Source organism: Platichthys flesus, chromosome 2, assembly GCF_949316205.1.
Source record: "Platichthys flesus chromosome 2, fPlaFle2.1, whole genome shotgun sequence".
NCBI lineage: Eukaryota > Metazoa > Chordata > Actinopteri > Pleuronectiformes > Pleuronectidae > Platichthys > Platichthys flesus.
The window spans coordinates 14,205,905-14,225,026 of record NC_084946.1 but is presented as its reverse complement, the minus strand read 5'-3'; the positions used below and the strand labels follow the sequence as shown (position 1 = coordinate 14,225,026).

Genomic DNA, 19,122 nt, shown 5'->3' with positions numbered 1-19,122 from the left:
CCCAGAACTACACAATACGCATTAAGCTGCCTACACATATTGTGGGAAATCCTCAGCACTAAATGCCTGAAAATGACTCATGCGAGTTAATATTAATGTGGTATCACCTGTAAATATTTATCAAGTACTGGCCCCACAAACATCTCTCATTTCAGTTGTTTTTGCTCAGGCTGAAGGCAGAAAGAGGGACTTTGGGTCCACTAAAGGCCATGTGAGGAGACTTTTGCTCCGGAGTGAAGGGTGAATGCCTGCTTGAGGGATTAGTGTTACAGCTAGGGCTTATGTTAAGGTTAGGGTTGGGTACTTTGTGTAAAGGATTATAAGTTTGCAAATAAATCTACACCAACGTCCTTGCATGAATAATGACCCTGGTTTCAAAGTCTGAAAAAAAGCCAAGTTGAATTTGCGGGGACTAGGAGAGAAGAGTTGTGAAGGTTATACACAGTACACACTGTACTTTATCAGGAAGTACTGCCGGTGGGAATGAGGTCTGTTTGTTTGCTTCAATTTTCTACAGGAATTGACTCCAAATGAAACCACAATGGGTGCCAATCTTCTCCATAACACTTTTGTCCCTGAAAAAAACTAAAAGGATGTCAGCTTAAAAAAAACTCGGATGTGAATGAACGTCTCTGCTGGCTGGACTGATGCTAAAAATAAACATTATTTCATATGATGGCGCAACAACGATTGGAAACAATCTTAGAATTTAGACTAGCTAGAATTTGGACTCCACAATGTTTGCGACAGGCGAATGATGTTTGGGCTTAATCCAGTACATTACTCATCTGAGTAGATTCATGGAAATGGATTCAATCACACGCAGGAACAATAGGTCACACGGCCTCCATTGTGCAACACGTAACAGCAACCTGGCAAATGAGGGTCACAACTTGCTTTCTGCACAACAGTCCTTTCACGCTGACACAGTGTGACACCGGGTTTAACTCCTGTTTGTTGTCGGTGTGACGACCAGACCCTGACACTGCCTTGCTTCAGCCTGGCTTCAGCATGAATGAGTGAACATGGATCCCTGTTTCTTAAATCCGAAACAGAGCTAAGTTGGTTATATAAATTAAAGAAGTGCAATAAAGTTGCACAACCTTTGAATATAGCAGTGCTGTGTAAGAGATCTGAAGCTGCTTACTCGAGCCCTGTGTTAACGTGGCAGTGCAGGTTTTGAATTATGACTATTGGGTTGTTGTGAATGCTCAAAATTGTCCTGTGTCATCCAGAGGGTTTGACACCATTCAGACCTGGTATCATCATCAGTCTTAGGTGATCCTACTAACTTTACTTTAGGCTCCACATACATGTAATGGGGGGAAAACATCAGGCTTGGGTCGGGATTGGGTCGCTTTCCCTAAGGCTCGCTCAAGTTTGGACAGAAAATTGACTCTAGTGTGAAGATTCATTAAAGATCTGATCACTTGAACCACATGAGGAGGCGATCTGGGATGCATGTGGCCCCATTCCTTAATGAGTGTGAACACATACAGGAAGTGTAAATATCTTTACACTTCTCAGTGTTTCTCATACATTGATTTGTTTGTAGCCAACCCTACGTCATCAAAATTGATTGCCAAGTATTGATTTTCTATTTCTTTTTTAAACTATTTCAAATGAGTATCTTATATCATATTAGAGCTGCACACAGAGCATTGATTTACTTGCCACCCCCTGTCCCTGCTCTCTCTCTATCCCTATCACAATGACCCACCACCCACGCACACACGCCCACACCAACACACACACTAACAATAGACCTGTATGCAGAGTCAGGCTGGCTAATAACATCATTTGGTCTTAATGATAAGTAGTGGCATACGTGTGTGTTCCCATAAAGAGCAGGGACGTGAGGTTGGATCACAAATGGTCACATGTGGAGACACATTCTAATGCCAGGTGTGAAGTGATGCACTTAGAGTTGTCCACTTGGGATGGGATCACATCACAGAAGATGGATGTCAGTACCGGGTCTGAGCCAGGCACCACCCTCCTCCTCAGCTCTGATCCCCGACCACCAGGGCCAGTGCATGGTGAAGGACTGCTGTTCTAAGTAGCAGCTTCAACACTTGTGTGGTTTCATAAGAGACATACAGTACAGCTTACTTTCTCTTTCTCGCACACACCCTTACTCATACAAACAAAAATGTATCAGCTGCATTATCTGGGGAGTATGACGTCCCAAATAGATAATTCCCAGACTGATAATAGCAGTTGCTGCTGTAAAAGTGAAATACTGGCTGTTTCCTCTGTGAACAATATATCAAAGGAAATTTACAGATTCACTACTCAAGTTTTATTCACATTTAGTTAGATAGAGCTATGATAATAAAACCAAAGTAATGGATTTCTTCACACAGCCATATTTCTAACCAAAGCAGCTACTCTGGACAGATTTAAAGCTGCTGTGACCTTTATCTTAATATTGACAATGGATCACGTGTCTTGTATGTGTTGAGGTCAATCAAACTGATGAACCCACAGGGAGCGATCACATGAGTCTGCCACACAAATTTACTGTTGTGGTTCATTCTCACCTCTATGACAGGGATTTTTTTATAAAACTTTACAAGCCCACTCTGCTAAATTCATCAGGTGGCCATTAATATCACTCAAAGGAATACTAATGTCACTCTGTATCCGCTGGATGTGTAAATAACTGTTAGTCAATTTACACTCAATTTATTCAATGTAAAGCCCGATATAAGTAGTAGATAGTATATAGGCAGTTTCATACCCAGATAACAAAGCATCTCAAATCTGTGAAAGAAAAATCAATGAATAATTGACCAAATAAAAATGAACTATTCATTATCACATAAAAAAAAATATTTGACAAATAAATAGATACTTCTATCTAATAGATTTTCTCCTTTTATGTTGAACAGCACCTCTGTGCACATTTTTAATAAAGCCTCATATAAACCAAGTACATAGAAATATAGTTACAAATGGAAAACTTATATAAGCCTACAGCATGAAAATGGATGAAAATCGAAATGATACCTGTACTGTAAAACTCTAACAGCAAAAGAAGCTCCATCTTTCAGGTTTTCTGAATTATCCCTTTAGGACAAATACCCTGCCTGCATCTGTTCCATGTGGAGGAACAAAGTGTTGTCGACGACACAACAACACAAACAACAGAGCATTATATGAAACAATAGATGTGTTTCTATCGTAACACATTGTAAATCCCCTTTATGTGACTTTTAGTAACAATTCAATCAATCGGTTGAGCTGTCCATGTCTTAACATCTCTGTCCAAGCACTGCTCACTCATCCATATCTTAAAACTCAACTGCCTGCTCTCTACACATCACTGCTCTCATTTCAAAGATTGTGCGTGGCTCTATTTTCAAAACATTTGTTCCTAGGCACCACTGTTAAAAAAAAAGGAGTGGAAATTGGCTTTCTCCCTCCATGAGTAATGTTAAACCTTTGGTCATCATGCAGGAAGGATTTCTGTCACTTTGACCCACGAAAATAAATAACACGTTAATAAGAAAGATCTCCAGCCAAGTCAGCCTCCACCTCAGCATTTGGTCTAAGCTACAAATCAAAGACTCGTGGCAGAGAGGGCTTAGCATTTTTCGCAGCCTGCTTCTTTTTATATACTTACCTTCAGATGGTGTTATGAGTTACTGGCTAATGTATTGGGAGTATTTATTGAGTGTGTTCATGATTCCCTCTGAAGGTTTCTGCTCATATTCTTTCTGAGGGCCTCCTGAGACTGTTCAATCCTCCCTTCCTTAAATAGCCCCATCTAGATAGTGTATCTCCATCAATGTGTCACAACACCAAAGTGTGTCAGGGGCTGTTCTGACAAGCTCGCTCACATTGACATAAGTGCACTTTGGCTAAAATAGATGTCAGCTTTTAAAAGACTTCTGCAGTGTTTTCAGGCAATAATGAAAAAAGTCTCTTATCTCAGCATTGTTAATGTCTCTTTGAAGATAAAAGATAATTTTAAGATAAAAAATAAATATGGGGAGCAGTCTATGTTGTTTTCCAGAAGAAGGAAATTATGTTTGACCTTAGTGTCTCACTGTGACCATGGACTAATATTTCACACCAGGTATGTGGATGTTGCACTGTCAGAAGTGTTATCTAAAGTTACACTTTGTGAGTGCAGAGTTTCATTATTAATGCTCAACAGCATCAATCATCAAGTTGTCTTTAGTCTAGAAAAGCTGTTGACCAAAGTACTGGATGGTTTTCTTCTGCTCAGTGAGGTGGCCATGTCTGGTTTCAGGCCTTTCGGGTATTTAAGCAGCCGGCAACTAAAGAACTGCTCTCAAACCACATATTTATAGCTGAGTTAAATATACTCTTCATCTGCTATTGACATTAACTTTTTTCCTACATGTTACTTGGGGGACATAAGGTCAGCTGCAGACCAGGACCTAACAGATGTACTTTGTTTACCACATTGCCCTCAGCTGTAAATTAGAGACACAGTGGTAACCTTTTGGCCATTGTGATGTTGGTACCACCACAAAAACAGCCATACTGCTAGGCCAGTTCTAAGACCTCCACCACCAAATGTTCCAGCACAGACGACCACGGGGGGAAACTGTCAGGAGAGAATGACTGGTGACTTAATTAACAAAGAAGGAGCCTGTGCTGCTTTCAGTAAGAAGGATGTGGTTTCAATGAAGAAGTTACAAGTTTAAGGGAGGAAGCACCCAACCCAACACAAAATGCAGAACCAGGTATTTTAGATGGCTTAAAATAAAAAAGTAGAGCCCTGCATAAAAATATTGAAACGATTTAAGTTGAAATGCTTCCAGCCGACTTCAATGACCATATCTCAAGCACACGTCTCCATTTCTTTTTTTCTATAGAAGGTGTTTGCTCTAGCCTGAGGTAAATTCACCATTTCCGAGGACTTGTGATCTTTTTTTTCAATGCCATCACTTTTATGGAGTGAAACAATGTGAGCACTTTCATTAGGGCCTTTTCCACCAGTCCCCCAATTAGCAGCCCTTTCTGAACAATTTGAGACTGTTCGTCGAGGTACCCTCCGGGAAACAAAGCAGCAGTTTAGACCCAATTAAACTTGGGGGTTTGTTGGTGGCCCGGGGACTGGCTACAGCACAGACACAGTGACAGGAAATCTTTAGAGGTCTAGAAACTGGAAAAAGAAGTTGAAGGCAAGTTGGAAAACAACTTTACTAGTAGCACATGTGGTTTAAAGGGCTCGAAAAAAAATCAAAGGGGATAAGAGGTTAAAAGAAATCAAGCTATTCTTGGATGAGGGTAACAATTCGTATATAGCTTACTACAAAATGCAACAAATTACATATTGACCAATGTCTGTTAAAGTTGGCATCAAGGTTTGTTTGTAAGTTACAAGCACCCAGATCAAAGTAATCCAGTAGATATCACATTCAGTATAACTAACCAATGTGTGGGCCATTATAAAATAATTGTCAGGATATTTCCCTTAGAGGCTCTGTCATGTTAAAAAAAAAATCATATTGCGATGAGTTTAACAGATATGGCAATGAGATGCGATTTTAGAGGGAATGGTCATTTTTGCAGACTATTTTGAATAAAATCGTATGAACTAGAGTTGCACTCAGTAGAACACATCTCTCTGCCAAGGCCCAACAACACCCCTTCAATTGAAACAAGCCTCATAGCTAAGACCACATCATGTTTGTCAGCTGCACATTGGTGGAAGGAAAGGAGGTTTCAAGCTCTGTTTGTTACTGGAAAGCAGCTGACAAAAGGAGAAACCCCAATTAAACCACATTTGAATCCACTTAAGTCAGATTTTCATTTGGATCCACATGAAGTTACTGACACCGATACTAAATATATTTGAATTTTTTTTCATTAAGATTTTCACAAATAATTCTCTTAGAAATCAGTAAAAGAAAGTAATCCTGTTAACTAGCAAACCATAACCTCTTTGGCAGAGCTAAAAATGATGGTAATGTGACTTTGGTTGGGGTCTAACAAGTGTTTTCCCTTACAGCTGAAGAATATGATTTATACTTTTTACTCTTAATTGAATTCTTCATTTACAGAAGGCAGACTATGCAATGATACCTTTTACCTTCTACAAAAAGCTGCAGCTCCTGCAATGTAAATATCTTCACCATGTGGCAAAACCTACAGCACGGTACATTATTTAGTAAGGCTGAGCTGTGGTGGTCTCCTCTGGTGCACAGCCCAAAGCTGACACATCAAATCAAGGCACAAAGCCTCAGAGTAAGGACATTTTCACTAAAACAATACCAGCACATCGAGGCAGGGACTGTTTGTTTTGGAGGCTGGGTTTCTCGGCTGTGGACAGCTGAGGGGGGGTGGGGGGGTGGGGGGGGGGGGGGGACTGCAGGTAAGTACGGGCTCTGTGAGTCAATCAGTCAGGTGGTAATTTATGTGGATTCTGCTTCCCTAAGAAGCTCACAGCACTGGATTGCAATGAGTTGACTTCAAAAGGCAGGGGGAGGCATTTATGGCTCGACTATGAACCTCAGCAAGTGTGGCTCGTGGTTTTTTATCAGTCGTGCGTCTTAAGTCCCACCGATTTTAATGAAATGTCAAATTCAGAAACAAGATTAGCTGTATGGCAAATAGTGCACCTTCCCAGTGAACGTCATCTTAGAATGCTCCTGAGAAGCTTATGGACTCAGTCACAGGTCAGACATTCCCTGGATGAATGTGAAGCATTATATCTTTGAAAAAAAAGAAACCCACATTCTCTTCTTTTTCGCCTGCAACAAATGTAAGAAATTTGACCCTTTTTTTCCCTTTCTTACCAAACAGTGGAGTGTGTGAGTGGCGCTGTGAGGCTTAATAGTTTCCAGAAGTGGTTCCAGCGAGGCTCTGAAGGTGTGTGTTAGTAGGGGGAGCTGTTTCTGAACCGTTTTCATCTGCCTGCCTGCAAATCACAATATGACTACTGCTGAGAGCGAAGGAGACCTATAGCCTGTAGAGTCCAGGAGATAAAGTCAACAGGCATACTGAAACTTATATATATATATGTGTTATATATATAAACCCAATGTGTGAACAGTAAGAAGGCTAATTCAGTTTCCTTTTATGAAAAACACTGACTGTGTAACTGTGAAAATCTTCACTGCAGACAAACCAGGTAGGATGAACACACAGTTTTCTAACTTGGGTTCATTAAAGCTTCTGCACACAACGTTCAGCAGACAAACAGTTAAAAAGTGACAGTATCTTGTAGCTGTTTGACGAAGGCTGACTCATGACAAGGAATAATCCTAAAGCAGCTCGAGAGCATGAACACAGGCCAAGGAACAGACCAGTTGAAAACAGGCACTGCACTGACTCAAAGCACTGGCACACTGCTACAATATATGGCTGAGAGTTGACGGCAGCACTAAACATCTGAGCTCAGAGATGAGGAAGACTAACTGTAATGGGTTCATGGATTATCCACAGCGTATATAAGACATAAAACCCACAGATCGAACCCAGTGGAGCGGGGGAAATATGACAGTGTTTGTTTGCCAGACAGTAAAAAAAACTGTTGAACCAGACTCAACAGTCCTATCACTGCTGCACATCAGACATTTGTCCTCGTCTCTGTCACTGAAGAAATTAAAAACTATCGAGTGCGTGTTTGTTTGAGTGTGTGTGTGTGTGTGTGTGTGTGTGTTGCCTCCACATTTAAACCAACGTATCGACCTGGAAACAAGTGGTTTGAAGAGAGCACTGAGGCCTGTGCTGCCTTCAAATCGCTGCATGTCGGTGTACATGTGTGAGATAGAGTGAATCTAGAAGAAATACTGTGCGCTCACTGCTGTGACAGTGCACATTTGCACATGTGGCACCGGGAGACAGAAACAAAAGAGCGCTTTAATTGCCTCGGTGTCATCCCTCCACGTTGCTGCGCTCATTCCTTCTCATCTTATTCTCAAACACACCAACACAACGAAACCCTGCTGCGATCATCTGCACGCACACACTCGGTGTGGCGCTTCTACGCGTTTTTACGCCACACTCGGGTTTTCCTCTGCTTACCATCAATAGCCCCCGCTGGAGTGGTTACTTCCAAACTGTGCAACAATCCCAGGAAGAGCAACCCCGCTGCCAGCATGTTGGCCGCGGTGCGCAACGCCGAGTCTTATCCTGAAAGAAAATCAGTCATCAATCGGCGTCTTGGTGCTGTCAGACTGGAGGTGGCAGACAGGCGGCGACGTGGAAAACCGTGCCCGGGTTGTGATGCTCCTCACTGGGGATCCGCTCTCTGCGTGCGCAACGCGGCTGCCGCTGTGTGCCCGCACTCGGAGGGTGATTTCTGCAGAGTGTCCAGTAGAGAGAAGGGGGCTTCTTCTCCCCCGAGCCCCGCGGTGCTTCTCAGGGTCTCCCTGGATGCATTGACAGCCCTGTCACCCGCACATACACACAAAGGCTAGCGGGCTGAAGTGAGCATCAAGCTAGCCTGGCTCGCAGTCGAGATGAAGACGGAGAGCTGACCCGCCTCTGCTCATGCAGTTGCCCCGTCTTTTGTGTCTCCCGACCCCCGGTGAGGAAGAAGCCCGCAGGAGGAGCTGAAGGAGTGGATGAGACGAGCTGCTCTGCTGCCCGACACCACCTCTGCTGCTGCTGGCCGCAGATTGAGCCTGGAGCCCCGAGCCCAGTCACTCACTCACTCCGTCAGTCAGCGGTGACGTCGCAGCCTGGCCCTCCCCTCTCCCCAACACCCGACCTGCACCCCTTCCATCCATCCACCCCTCCAACCATCCATCCATCCCTCCATCCATCCCTCCATCCATCCACCCCTCCAACCATCCATCCATCTATCCATCCATCCATTTACCCCTCCATCCATCCATCCATCCATCCACCCCTCCAACCATCCATCCATGTACCCCTCCATCCATTCACCCCTCCGTCCACACAACCACCAATTCACCCCTCCATCAATACACTCATTCATCCATCCACCCAGACACTCATCCTTTCATCCATCCATCCACCCCTCCATCCATCCATCCATCCATTCATCCCTCCATCAATACACTCATTCATCCATCCATCCATCCACCCCTCTATCCATACATCCATCCATTCACCCGTCCATCCACACAACCACACATTCACCCCTCCATCCACACAATCACCGATTCACCCCTCCATCCATACACTCATTCATCCATCCACCCAGACACTCATCCTTTCATCCATCCATTCACCCCTCTATCAATACACTCATTCATCCATCCATCCATCCACCCATACACTCATCCATTCATCCAATCATCCACCCCTCCATCCATTCATCCATCCATCCACCCCTCCATCAATACACTCATTCATCCATCCATCCATCCACCCATCCACTCATCCATTCATCCAACCATCCACCCCTCCATCCATCCATCCATCCAACCCTCCATCCATCCATCCATCCACCCATCCATCCATTCACCCTTCCATCAATACACTCAATCATCCATCCATCCATCCACCCGTACACTCATCCATTCATCTATCCATCCACCCCTCCATACATACTTCCATCCATACACTAATCCATCCATCCATCTACCCATACACTCATACATGCATCCATCCATCCATACTCTCATCCATCTATCCATCCATACATTGGTCAATACATACATACATCAAATCACACATCATGTCAACTGATTACCACAGACCTTTGTGTGGATCCTGCCTTTTAACATTTACTGACATGTAGCATTTCATTCATTCATTCTCTCTTTTCTACTCATTATTTTTTCCTTTTATATTTAAATGATTTAAAATCAGTGTGAAATGTTTCATCAATCTTTCAATAAAGTAAGGTAAATATTTGTTGCTCCCTCCGGTTTTCAAAATGTATATGTACTTTTACTGACTGTTGTGCCCCTAACTTAATGTTTTTTATTCCCCCATAATACAATACATATATTTATAAGAAAAAGAAGAAGAAGAAGAAGAAAACTTTCAAATATTTTGAAGACCAACCTGGCAAGATTTCTGATATAGCAACTCATGAGACTAGTTTCTATACCTAATAAAGTATTTTTTAAACACGTATTAATATTAACACACTTAAGTATTTCAATCAAAATAAGATCAATATTTATTGCTCCTCAAGAAGACACTCACGATATCAGTGGGGGGGATACTCCTGTGATTAAAAGTAATGCAACAACAACATTTTAAATTAAAAGGTACATGCATAATTAATTTTGTTACATTTTATCCAACTGGCTCCCCCATTTACTTTCATTTAGCTTTTAACATTGTAGGTGGTGGTGGATCAGTTTAATGATTTATTAGCTCTTCACACTTGAAGCAGAAACCTAGATTCATCACTCCCACATCAGCAGCTGTCTCCTACAACAAGGATCCTAAAGAAAGCTGTCTGTCTGTGGAACCCCTCCCGGAATGAGATGAAATGTCCACAGAGGATCCCACCCTCAATTTCAGGAGGACCAGTGTCCATCAGGCAAATGAATTGTGGAGTAGCGATGACCACTAAAAGTTTCACATTTTGGCATTTGCATTTAGTGACATTTGGAGCAGACCCTGGAATAGCTTTGTCTACCAATTAATTAGGTTTAGCAGAGAAATGTCATCCTCAGAAAAATGATCCTGTACAGTGGTGGTGCCTGTGCTATAATGAGAACTGGAAACTGATACATGCTTTTTTGCCTTCAGTACCTATGGAATCCCTTCTGATTATAATACTAAAGAATTAATCAATTTGTCACAGTGTATTTTACTTGCCATTAATACATATGGTCAAATATCAACATTAAGACAATTTATAATATGGACAATTCATTTTGTCCTCATTATCCACATATATTTGTGAGTTGACCTGACCAACCTGCAGGGGTCATCAGTCACACAAATCCTCTGTGGCCTCCCACCAATGTACATTGCTAATTGGGTTTTTTAAGACATATGATCAAGCTTGAGGTGCCACTAAAGAATATTATGGTTGGGCAAATTTTTGGGCAACTGCAATATATGAAAAAAAAACTGGTCAGAATCAGATTGTTTTTGACCTGAGGGCTGCATCAGACACTTAAGCCTACCACACCGTCCTCACCACCTGAAAAAAATGTATAATGTTGACTTGACATTTTTTTTTGGCAGAAATTATATTCTTATGGAATATATTTCTACTCCTCTATGCTGATGACACCCAGTTATACCTTTAAACTAAGAACGTGGCTCTGCCCTATCCAATATCCATTTGAATATGTTTAACTTCATTTAATAACTTTGGATAAATGGGCCATCAATTAAATATGGGGTAAATGGTTTGATTCCTCTCTCCCCTCCCTCACTCAACTACTCCACAAAATGTAATTTTGAATGGATAAATGAATCTTCCAAACATGTTTTAGAGTCGACTGTAACTCGCCTAATGGGAATCAAAGCAAAAACGAGGGGTCTTATGATCAAAGAGTTGGATTAGGAAACATACAATTTAAGTAAATTATTCTACTTACAGATGATATTTTTCTATTCTAACACATGCCATCCTACTCTAGGAAATGTGTAAACTAAGACATATAAGGGCTACTTCTAAATGTATAATGGAACCTTGACTAACTGCTTGTCAGAAAAGAGAGCAATCACAATCCTTGGTACACTTTATCATTTTGACATGTTATATAAAGAGACACTGTCATAATCAAACCAGCTGTCTGAAAGTAGACTGCTATAAATGAGCCTGGAAATGGAGAAAGTGCTTTCAATTTTTCTTTTGTTTGATGTAAATCATGAGTCATCAATACATCATTATGTGTTTTCACAAAAGACACGTCATTTTTATGAATATGATAAAATAAACCCATCAAATTAATGGGAGAATAATCAAATCAACATAACGTTACATAAAAAGCAAATTTTACATATTCCCATATCTTCTTTGAGAGACACTTAAAATAAACTATTGACCAATTACATAGGAAATGAGATTTGGGCTGATAACAAAACCAAACAGTATGTCATAACAAACACAAAAAGGCCTTTCTCATTAAAAGACAGTTTATTTAATCTCAGACTAACCCAGACCCTCTGTCGTTGAACAGTTGAACTGCTCTGAGTATTTCTCTGGTCTCGCCAAGACTCTTCTGCTCTGGGCTTTTGGAGAATAACAGGAGTCATTCGAGGCTAAAGTCCAAGGGAAGTCACAAGTTAATGGAGTTAAAGTGGAGATGGAAAACATTTCTTCTTATTATTATTCTTTCTAGTTTTTTTCAGATATAAGGACACATAAGAGTGTGTAAATTCTCAACCTCCAGAAACGGACACTGAGTCTTTACATCTCCCCATTGTCATGGTTGGTTTCCACATTTTCAACAATTTGAATTAGGAAACATGTGGAACAAACTCTTGTGAAACCGAAGTATGTCAAGGGGTCTCAAGTGGTTTAAGTAAACTCTAATTTGAGTCATATCACTGTTGCATCTTAAATATACTGAAAACTGCACCGTACTAAGTAATCCTTTTCATACAACTTTTCTTTCATTTTGCTGTATTATTATAATGAAATATCCGTTTTGATATAGACTCCTTTAAGACTACAGGGCAGTATGATAGCCACCTGGATCGGTCTGCTTTATGCTGTGCAGCACTGACACCTTGTGGGTCTACACTGTGAGGTTAAATCCAAAGAACAAAGGATCTATTGTGTGAAAAGGGAAAAAAGGAAAACAGGCTTTAACATACTGTCAAGACGACGGTTTGGTCTGAAGTGTTCTTCTGTGTCTCACGCGCCTGGCTGCCTCTCTTTTAGAGATCATTTTGACGGTGAGCACAAACACAAAGAGAAATTATATTAAATTAAATGTGTCCCACACTGTGATTCTTGTGAGGCGTCAGATGCCTGAAAAAAAAATTATAATAAAGAGGGGCCATTTGGTTTGCAAATAGTAATCACACACAACCCATACACATCATAACAATACATAAAAAGAGTTGAGAATTACAATAACCAGTAAAATGCTTTACAGAGCTGTGTGGACAACAGCGAATGCCACTGCCACTTGTCTCTGCAATCTCAGTAATCTTCTTTTGATTTCAGGTCCCCAACAGCATTACACTCACATTCTGCTGGAAGCCAGAGGAGAAAGTGCTCTTTTGATGAATCTGCTTCATTTTGGAAAAATGAGCATCAAAGAGGCCACCGCGTCCAACTTTGTTCAGTGTTATTTCAATCAGGATTTTCTGTTATATTCCCTCTTTCTCTCCTCACCCACTTTTATATGCACTCTGGTGTTTTGGCAAGAGTTGTAGGACTTACTTTAGTGCTTGCAGCAAGGCGTACATAGCAACAGTAACACAACACTTATTCTCAAACCTATGAAATGTTGTGTTCCAGGCCAGAATCTCATCATACCAAAAGCTTTTGTGCAAATCCTGACCTAACTAAAACCAGACATGCAGTCGTGAAAAGGCAGAGAGAGACACACAGGATACAAGATGCAGATCCTTTTCACATTCTTAGTAATCATCAGAGACACCCACACACACACAAACACACACACACACACACACCACAGACAGCGCATGTGTTACACACACAGACGCTTTACATAGTTCTATGTCTGTTTCCCAATTTCTATGATACTTTGTGTGAGTCTGTTTCTTCTTTGGCTTTATTTTCAGCCAGGAATCTCACATTTATATCACATCAAGCCTTCATACCTGCACAAGCAGAGATAGATAGCAGTCAGTGAACGAAAAGGGTGATCTAAAGTAAAGATCAAATAAATGCTCTTTATTTAAAGCGGTGTAATGACTCCCGCAAGGGCTTATGAGATGAATCCTATGGATTGCAGAAGGACTATGAAGGAATATAAATCCCTTTATCCATCCGTTATCTATTCCACTTGGAGGGTTGTGTGGCTGGAGCCAATCCCAGCTGGGACTGCTGGAGAAGCAGGTTCACCCTAAACATATCATATGAAAATTCTGCTTGTTTGAAAATCTAATCTGGGAATTTCAAAACCTGAGACTGGAAACCACTGGGATGATGTGCTTACAGCTCATAGATCTGCAGTCTGTGTCAAAGGGTCACAAGTGGTAATGTATGATGTAAGGGGTCAGGAGAAAAGAATGTGTCTGAAACCCTTGTGAGACAGAGAACACATATACATACTGAGGTCTTCCAAGGAACGCTGTTGTTTTTCCAAAGACATCTTGGCTCTTTGTGTGTGGTGGTGTTTGACTCAAACTACCAGCAGATGGAAGCATAGCACATATGAACGACATCCTGTCAGAGCGCGAGACACATATCATGCTTCCTTTGAACTTTTATATTAATCTCAAGTTAAAAGGTCATACCTTTATCTCTCCGACATATGAAAAACAGTCAGTAGAAAATATTTTGTTTTGCACTTTCTATATTAACGTCTTATTGTTTTAGTAAAACAGGAATAATTTCCTGCATCTGCATTTATCTTAACGGTATGAAGACCCATCAATACGTCACCTAGCAGAGCTTATACCTCTCCCAAGGACCAGTAGTCTCCTTTTTTAATAAAGCTGCACCAAATTGCACATACTCATAGATACCAGTTATCCTTAATATGCCTGAATCATCAAAGTCCATGAATTGTTCCCTTGGAAATTAGTGAAAAGTCAAAAAAGTGGCAAAAATAATTCCTGGATCAGCACCAAAATTCAACAAATTCTTCGTTTACCCATCAGGGCCTTTCCACCAAGTTGCATGGTCATGTGATCAGTTGTGTTTGAATATTATGCTTATAAACAAATCAATCAGAAACAGAGGTAATAAGTAAGACCTTCAATTATAGGTTTCTTATTATAATCCTCTCTAAGGTGTAGAAGCCTTACAGCTACTTCACATCCATCATCGGCTCTATCTCACATGTAACACTTCAGACTTCTTCACCTCCCAGGATCACCATTTCTTTTTTTTCCCCATCTGATCTTTTCTCCTCCACTGAGGAGTGTGAATGTGACATGTGCAATCATCAGTGATCGGTGGGATCACTGAGATCAGCTTTAATGGCTCTTGCTGATATTTGACCCTGCAGTCATTAGAAAGTGACTCACATGCACATCTCTCATTATTCTGACAATTTGCGCAGCATTAACGCTTCACCTCAATCGTCCCCACACAGTTCTCTTTTCTATCTGCAGCTCGTGTTGCAGCGTCATACTTCACGTGTTGAATGACTCACACTGTACTTGTGAGTGATTCAGATAGACTCTATTGGATAAAAGTCATTGCCTTAATTGCCTGTCAAGTCCCTTATAGTCTGAATTACTTGATGTTTTTAATCTCATTTTAGCCTTCAAATTATAATAATACACTAAATATACATATATAAAAGTCAGCATTTTACCATTTTCCATTTCAGATAAAGATGTGACATCATTGCAAGATGTTAGTAGTTCCTGATGTACCATTTTAAGATGTCAAGTGTTAAAGTATCATGGAGGGAAAGTGGGAAACGGTCGACATGAAGCAGCAGTAAAGACGTCCCTCCACTTCCTCTTCTCCGTACGAAACTTCACAGAAGGTCGACACTGATCAAGTTATTTTTTCTTCCTTGTGAGATTGTTTTTTACGTCATCAGCCGGAACCATCTGCGAGAACTGCTGGTAATACGTCTCCTGCTAGAGGACCTTTACTCTCCTCTCCTGTGTTTCTTTCCAGGGCGAATTTTTATTGTCGCTGTAAGTGAAAACACCATTCATCTGGTTTGTGTCATGACTGGAGCAAGTATTTCATGCGTCATTCTTTCATCCACAGCTAAGGGCCCATGATGCACCTCCGCCCAGTTCACTGCAGCTGTGATGGAAGCCAGGTTGAAGTCCGGGGAGGAGAAACAGGTCGGTGCTGGTTTACACACTGTGCTGCTCTCAAGACAAACCGACAACCCAGCTAATGTCTGGTATTTACAGCTGACCAGAGATTAAACTTGTCTGATGCACACACACACACACAACTGCACACATGCATAAATCTCTGAGACGCATCATAATTTGGACCTACATCATCACTCATCCTCCACACTCCCTTTCTCCCTCCCTTCGCTGCTGCTCTTACCTCCCCTCCCTCGCTTCGGAGCCAGATAGATTACCTCATCAATCTAAGTTCCTAGTATCACATCCTGTGTGTGTGTGTGCAAAGCAGTGAGCTCCTATTCAGTGGGAGTTTAGTACGAGGTACTCACTACAGACATTTTGTGAAGTGGGGGGAAAAAAAGAAACTTTGAGTAATTACTCAATCATACCCCTCTATTCGTCGGCTCATTCTGAAGACGTCACACAGACGCCTGCCTCTTTAATGCTGTTTGAGAAAGTTGTATTATCAAAAACGTCAGGGGGTCTTTGAAACTTTGAATGTCAGTAAACCCCATTTAGGTGCTATAAAGTAGAAGGTACATGTAATTGAAGTGAAAAAGAACAAAAGTAATCTTTAACATCAAGTGACAGGAAGGCTCTGATAAGTGTTCAGAATTCGATGCCAAGCCACAGAAGACTATAATAGTGTGAATGTGTATATCACAGTGTGTAATACTAATTATTTCATATGTTGATTATGTGATTAATACTTGTGCTTCTCTCATTTTAAAAGGGACTCTTTTTAGTCGTTCTAGTGGTTTTTCCTGTTGAGGGAACTGTTGGGTTAAAATTTGATTGAATTGAATAAATGCACAGTTTATAGATCACAACATCAACATATGAAATACTTTCAGTATAATCCCCATCCTTCCACTGCCACTTAACAGACCCCCAACCCCCCAACATCTTCTCTGGATGACCATAACAACCAGCACAGACATGTAACTTCAGTTCGATCGACACAAACAAAAATGGATTATTTTTGTATAATCATTTTAATTCCATAAAAACGTTATGTTATTTAATTGAAATTTTCAATATGTGTATTGTTAACAATAGATTTAATAAGTTGGTCAAAAGTGGCAGCCCCTCTCCTAACTTCAGAAAGGAAGCTGTCGTACGATCTGTATGTTTTTTCCTCCTCGAAAGGAACAATTATGGAGCGGGCAACGCTGATAACACCTAAGGAATTTGAGGCATGCACAAACAGCCCTTCCCCCCATCCGCTCAGCTCTCCGTCCCCTTCCCCCTGCCCTCAGCCCCTTCTCTCCTTTCCTCCCACTCCATCATCAGGCACTCTTTCTGCCTCTTTACGCTCAAATCTGAAGCGCTGATTACTCCCAGCTGCGATGTATGGGAAACGGCCTCGCTCAAGGAACTCCTGCAGACTAATTTCACCAAAACAAATATTAAGAATAGCATAAAATGTATGTGGAGACGTGTGGGTGTTTCCTTTCAGTTTCTGCTGAACTTGAAAGGGTTGTGAAGTTGTTCCAGAGGAGGCGTTACGGCCCTGGATTTATATACCTTTCATCAACAAATACAACATCTCTGAGACAACCTCTTAATAATCGAATACTTGGATAGTTATTGGACTCAATGTTAGAAACAAACCTGTTCAAGAACATCTCATTCGTTGTGGAATCTTAAACGACTACACACAAAAAATTTGAATGAACTCTTCAAATTGTTTTTTTATAGGAAAATGTCATTTTAAATGTTTAAAAAATGCCCTATGTCACAATGTGAAAAGAAAGAAAAACTTGATACGCCCCTTGTCCAGATCCATGCCAAAATTCAATCAATAAATATTTTGGTCCACGTGCCATCCCTCCACCAAGTGAATCCTCCTGACAAACTAATCAACCAGCGAACTGAAGAGAAAAAAACAATCCTCCTTGGTGTAGGTAATGAATCTAAAGTCCTATCATATGAACCTGTAGATATTCTTGAAAATTGAACAAGGGTGTGAAACTACCAGAGATAGGATGTTGAAACAAAATAGAAAAGAAAAACTTTTAAACATTGCTTTCAGTCATAGCTCATTATGACATGATGTTCGATTTAATATAATGTCATTCTATTTCTTAGGGGTGGTCCACATCTACTTTAAATGTCGAATTATCCAATAAAAAGAAAAGAGCAAAAAAATAAACATATATGCAAAACCTTCACTAAATATAACTTGGAGATGGAGATTGCTCATTTGCATTCATTTAAATCTCACTTTTGAAAAATTGTCTGACACTCACATGAATAAACATATATTTACATTTGTTCAAGAAAAACAAGGAAAGCTTCATCCATGTGCACGTATATAAACATTTGTACAGAATGTTTCCTTATCAAAACTTCCTCTCCGCACACACCCTCAAAAACACATTCCAACCACAGGGAACGCTTCAATGATTGTTTGAGAGACAGAGAGAGAGAGAGAGAGAGAGAGAGAGAGAGAGAGAGAGAGAGAGAGAGAGTGTATGTGTGGTCTGCTCAGCAGAGGTGTAAAATAACTGCTCTCACGTGAAGCAAGCGGTCACATCCATCTGCGTGTCTGTGCTGTCGTACTCACATTCATTTAATGTTTGTAGCACGCAACAGCTCTTGTCAACTCCCCTGTTGAGAAGATACAAAATTACAAGAGTGCACATGTAGTTTCGTAAAATTAAAAAATGTGTCTCATTAAAACTCCAGCTAGAGTAAATGTTGGTTTGTTTTTATGACTTTATTATGTGGTATTGGAATTTTACTGCACAAGTTCATTATATTGAAAACACATGAATATTCTTGTCATTTTTTTACACACCAGGCAAATGCTACTGTTGCTGGATTAATGGTTTATGTGTAATGATACCCAATATGAATAAACATAAATAAATATGTCATTGTTTAACTCGTCTTTGCAAGCAAATCCTTCTCGAGTCAGTTCAATGTTAACTGTTTTGTGATGTAAAGGTCAAAAGCAGCGCAAAAGGCTAATATAAATAAGATAAAATAAAATACAGGATCTTAGTAAAGACTTTTTATTACACACTTCTATTTAGTGCAGTTCACAGATGACTAGGTTTTGTATTAGTCCGAAGTCAAATGTAGCCAAGATTTATTTATTTAAAAAATTTCTTTACAGGCAGGATTTCATAAAGAATCCTATTATTTTCAACACAAATTCCATTTATTTTTAAAATCGATCCCATGTTGATGCGAAACAATCCCCTAGTAAAAAGTCGATTAATTCACAACCTTCCGCCATGTATCTAAATGAAAGCTGTTCAGTTTTGATCT

General features: G+C 40.6%; 1 protein-coding gene across 2 annotated transcripts in view; it reads right to left on the bottom strand.

Moving 5' to 3' along the window:
• LOC133965349 (low-density lipoprotein receptor-related protein 1-like) overlaps positions 1-8,636 on the bottom strand; it is a 100,690-nt gene extending 92,054 nt beyond the window's left edge. For both annotated transcript variants that reach the window (XM_062399847.1, XM_062399855.1), the window contains exon 1: positions 8,011-8,636. In XM_062399847.1, coding sequence (XP_062255831.1) covers positions 8,011-8,086 — 76 coding nt within the window. In that variant the 5' untranslated portion in view covers positions 8,087-8,636. The remainder of the gene's footprint in view (positions 1-8,010) is intronic.
• Between the last annotated feature and the right edge of the window lie 10,486 nt (positions 8,637-19,122).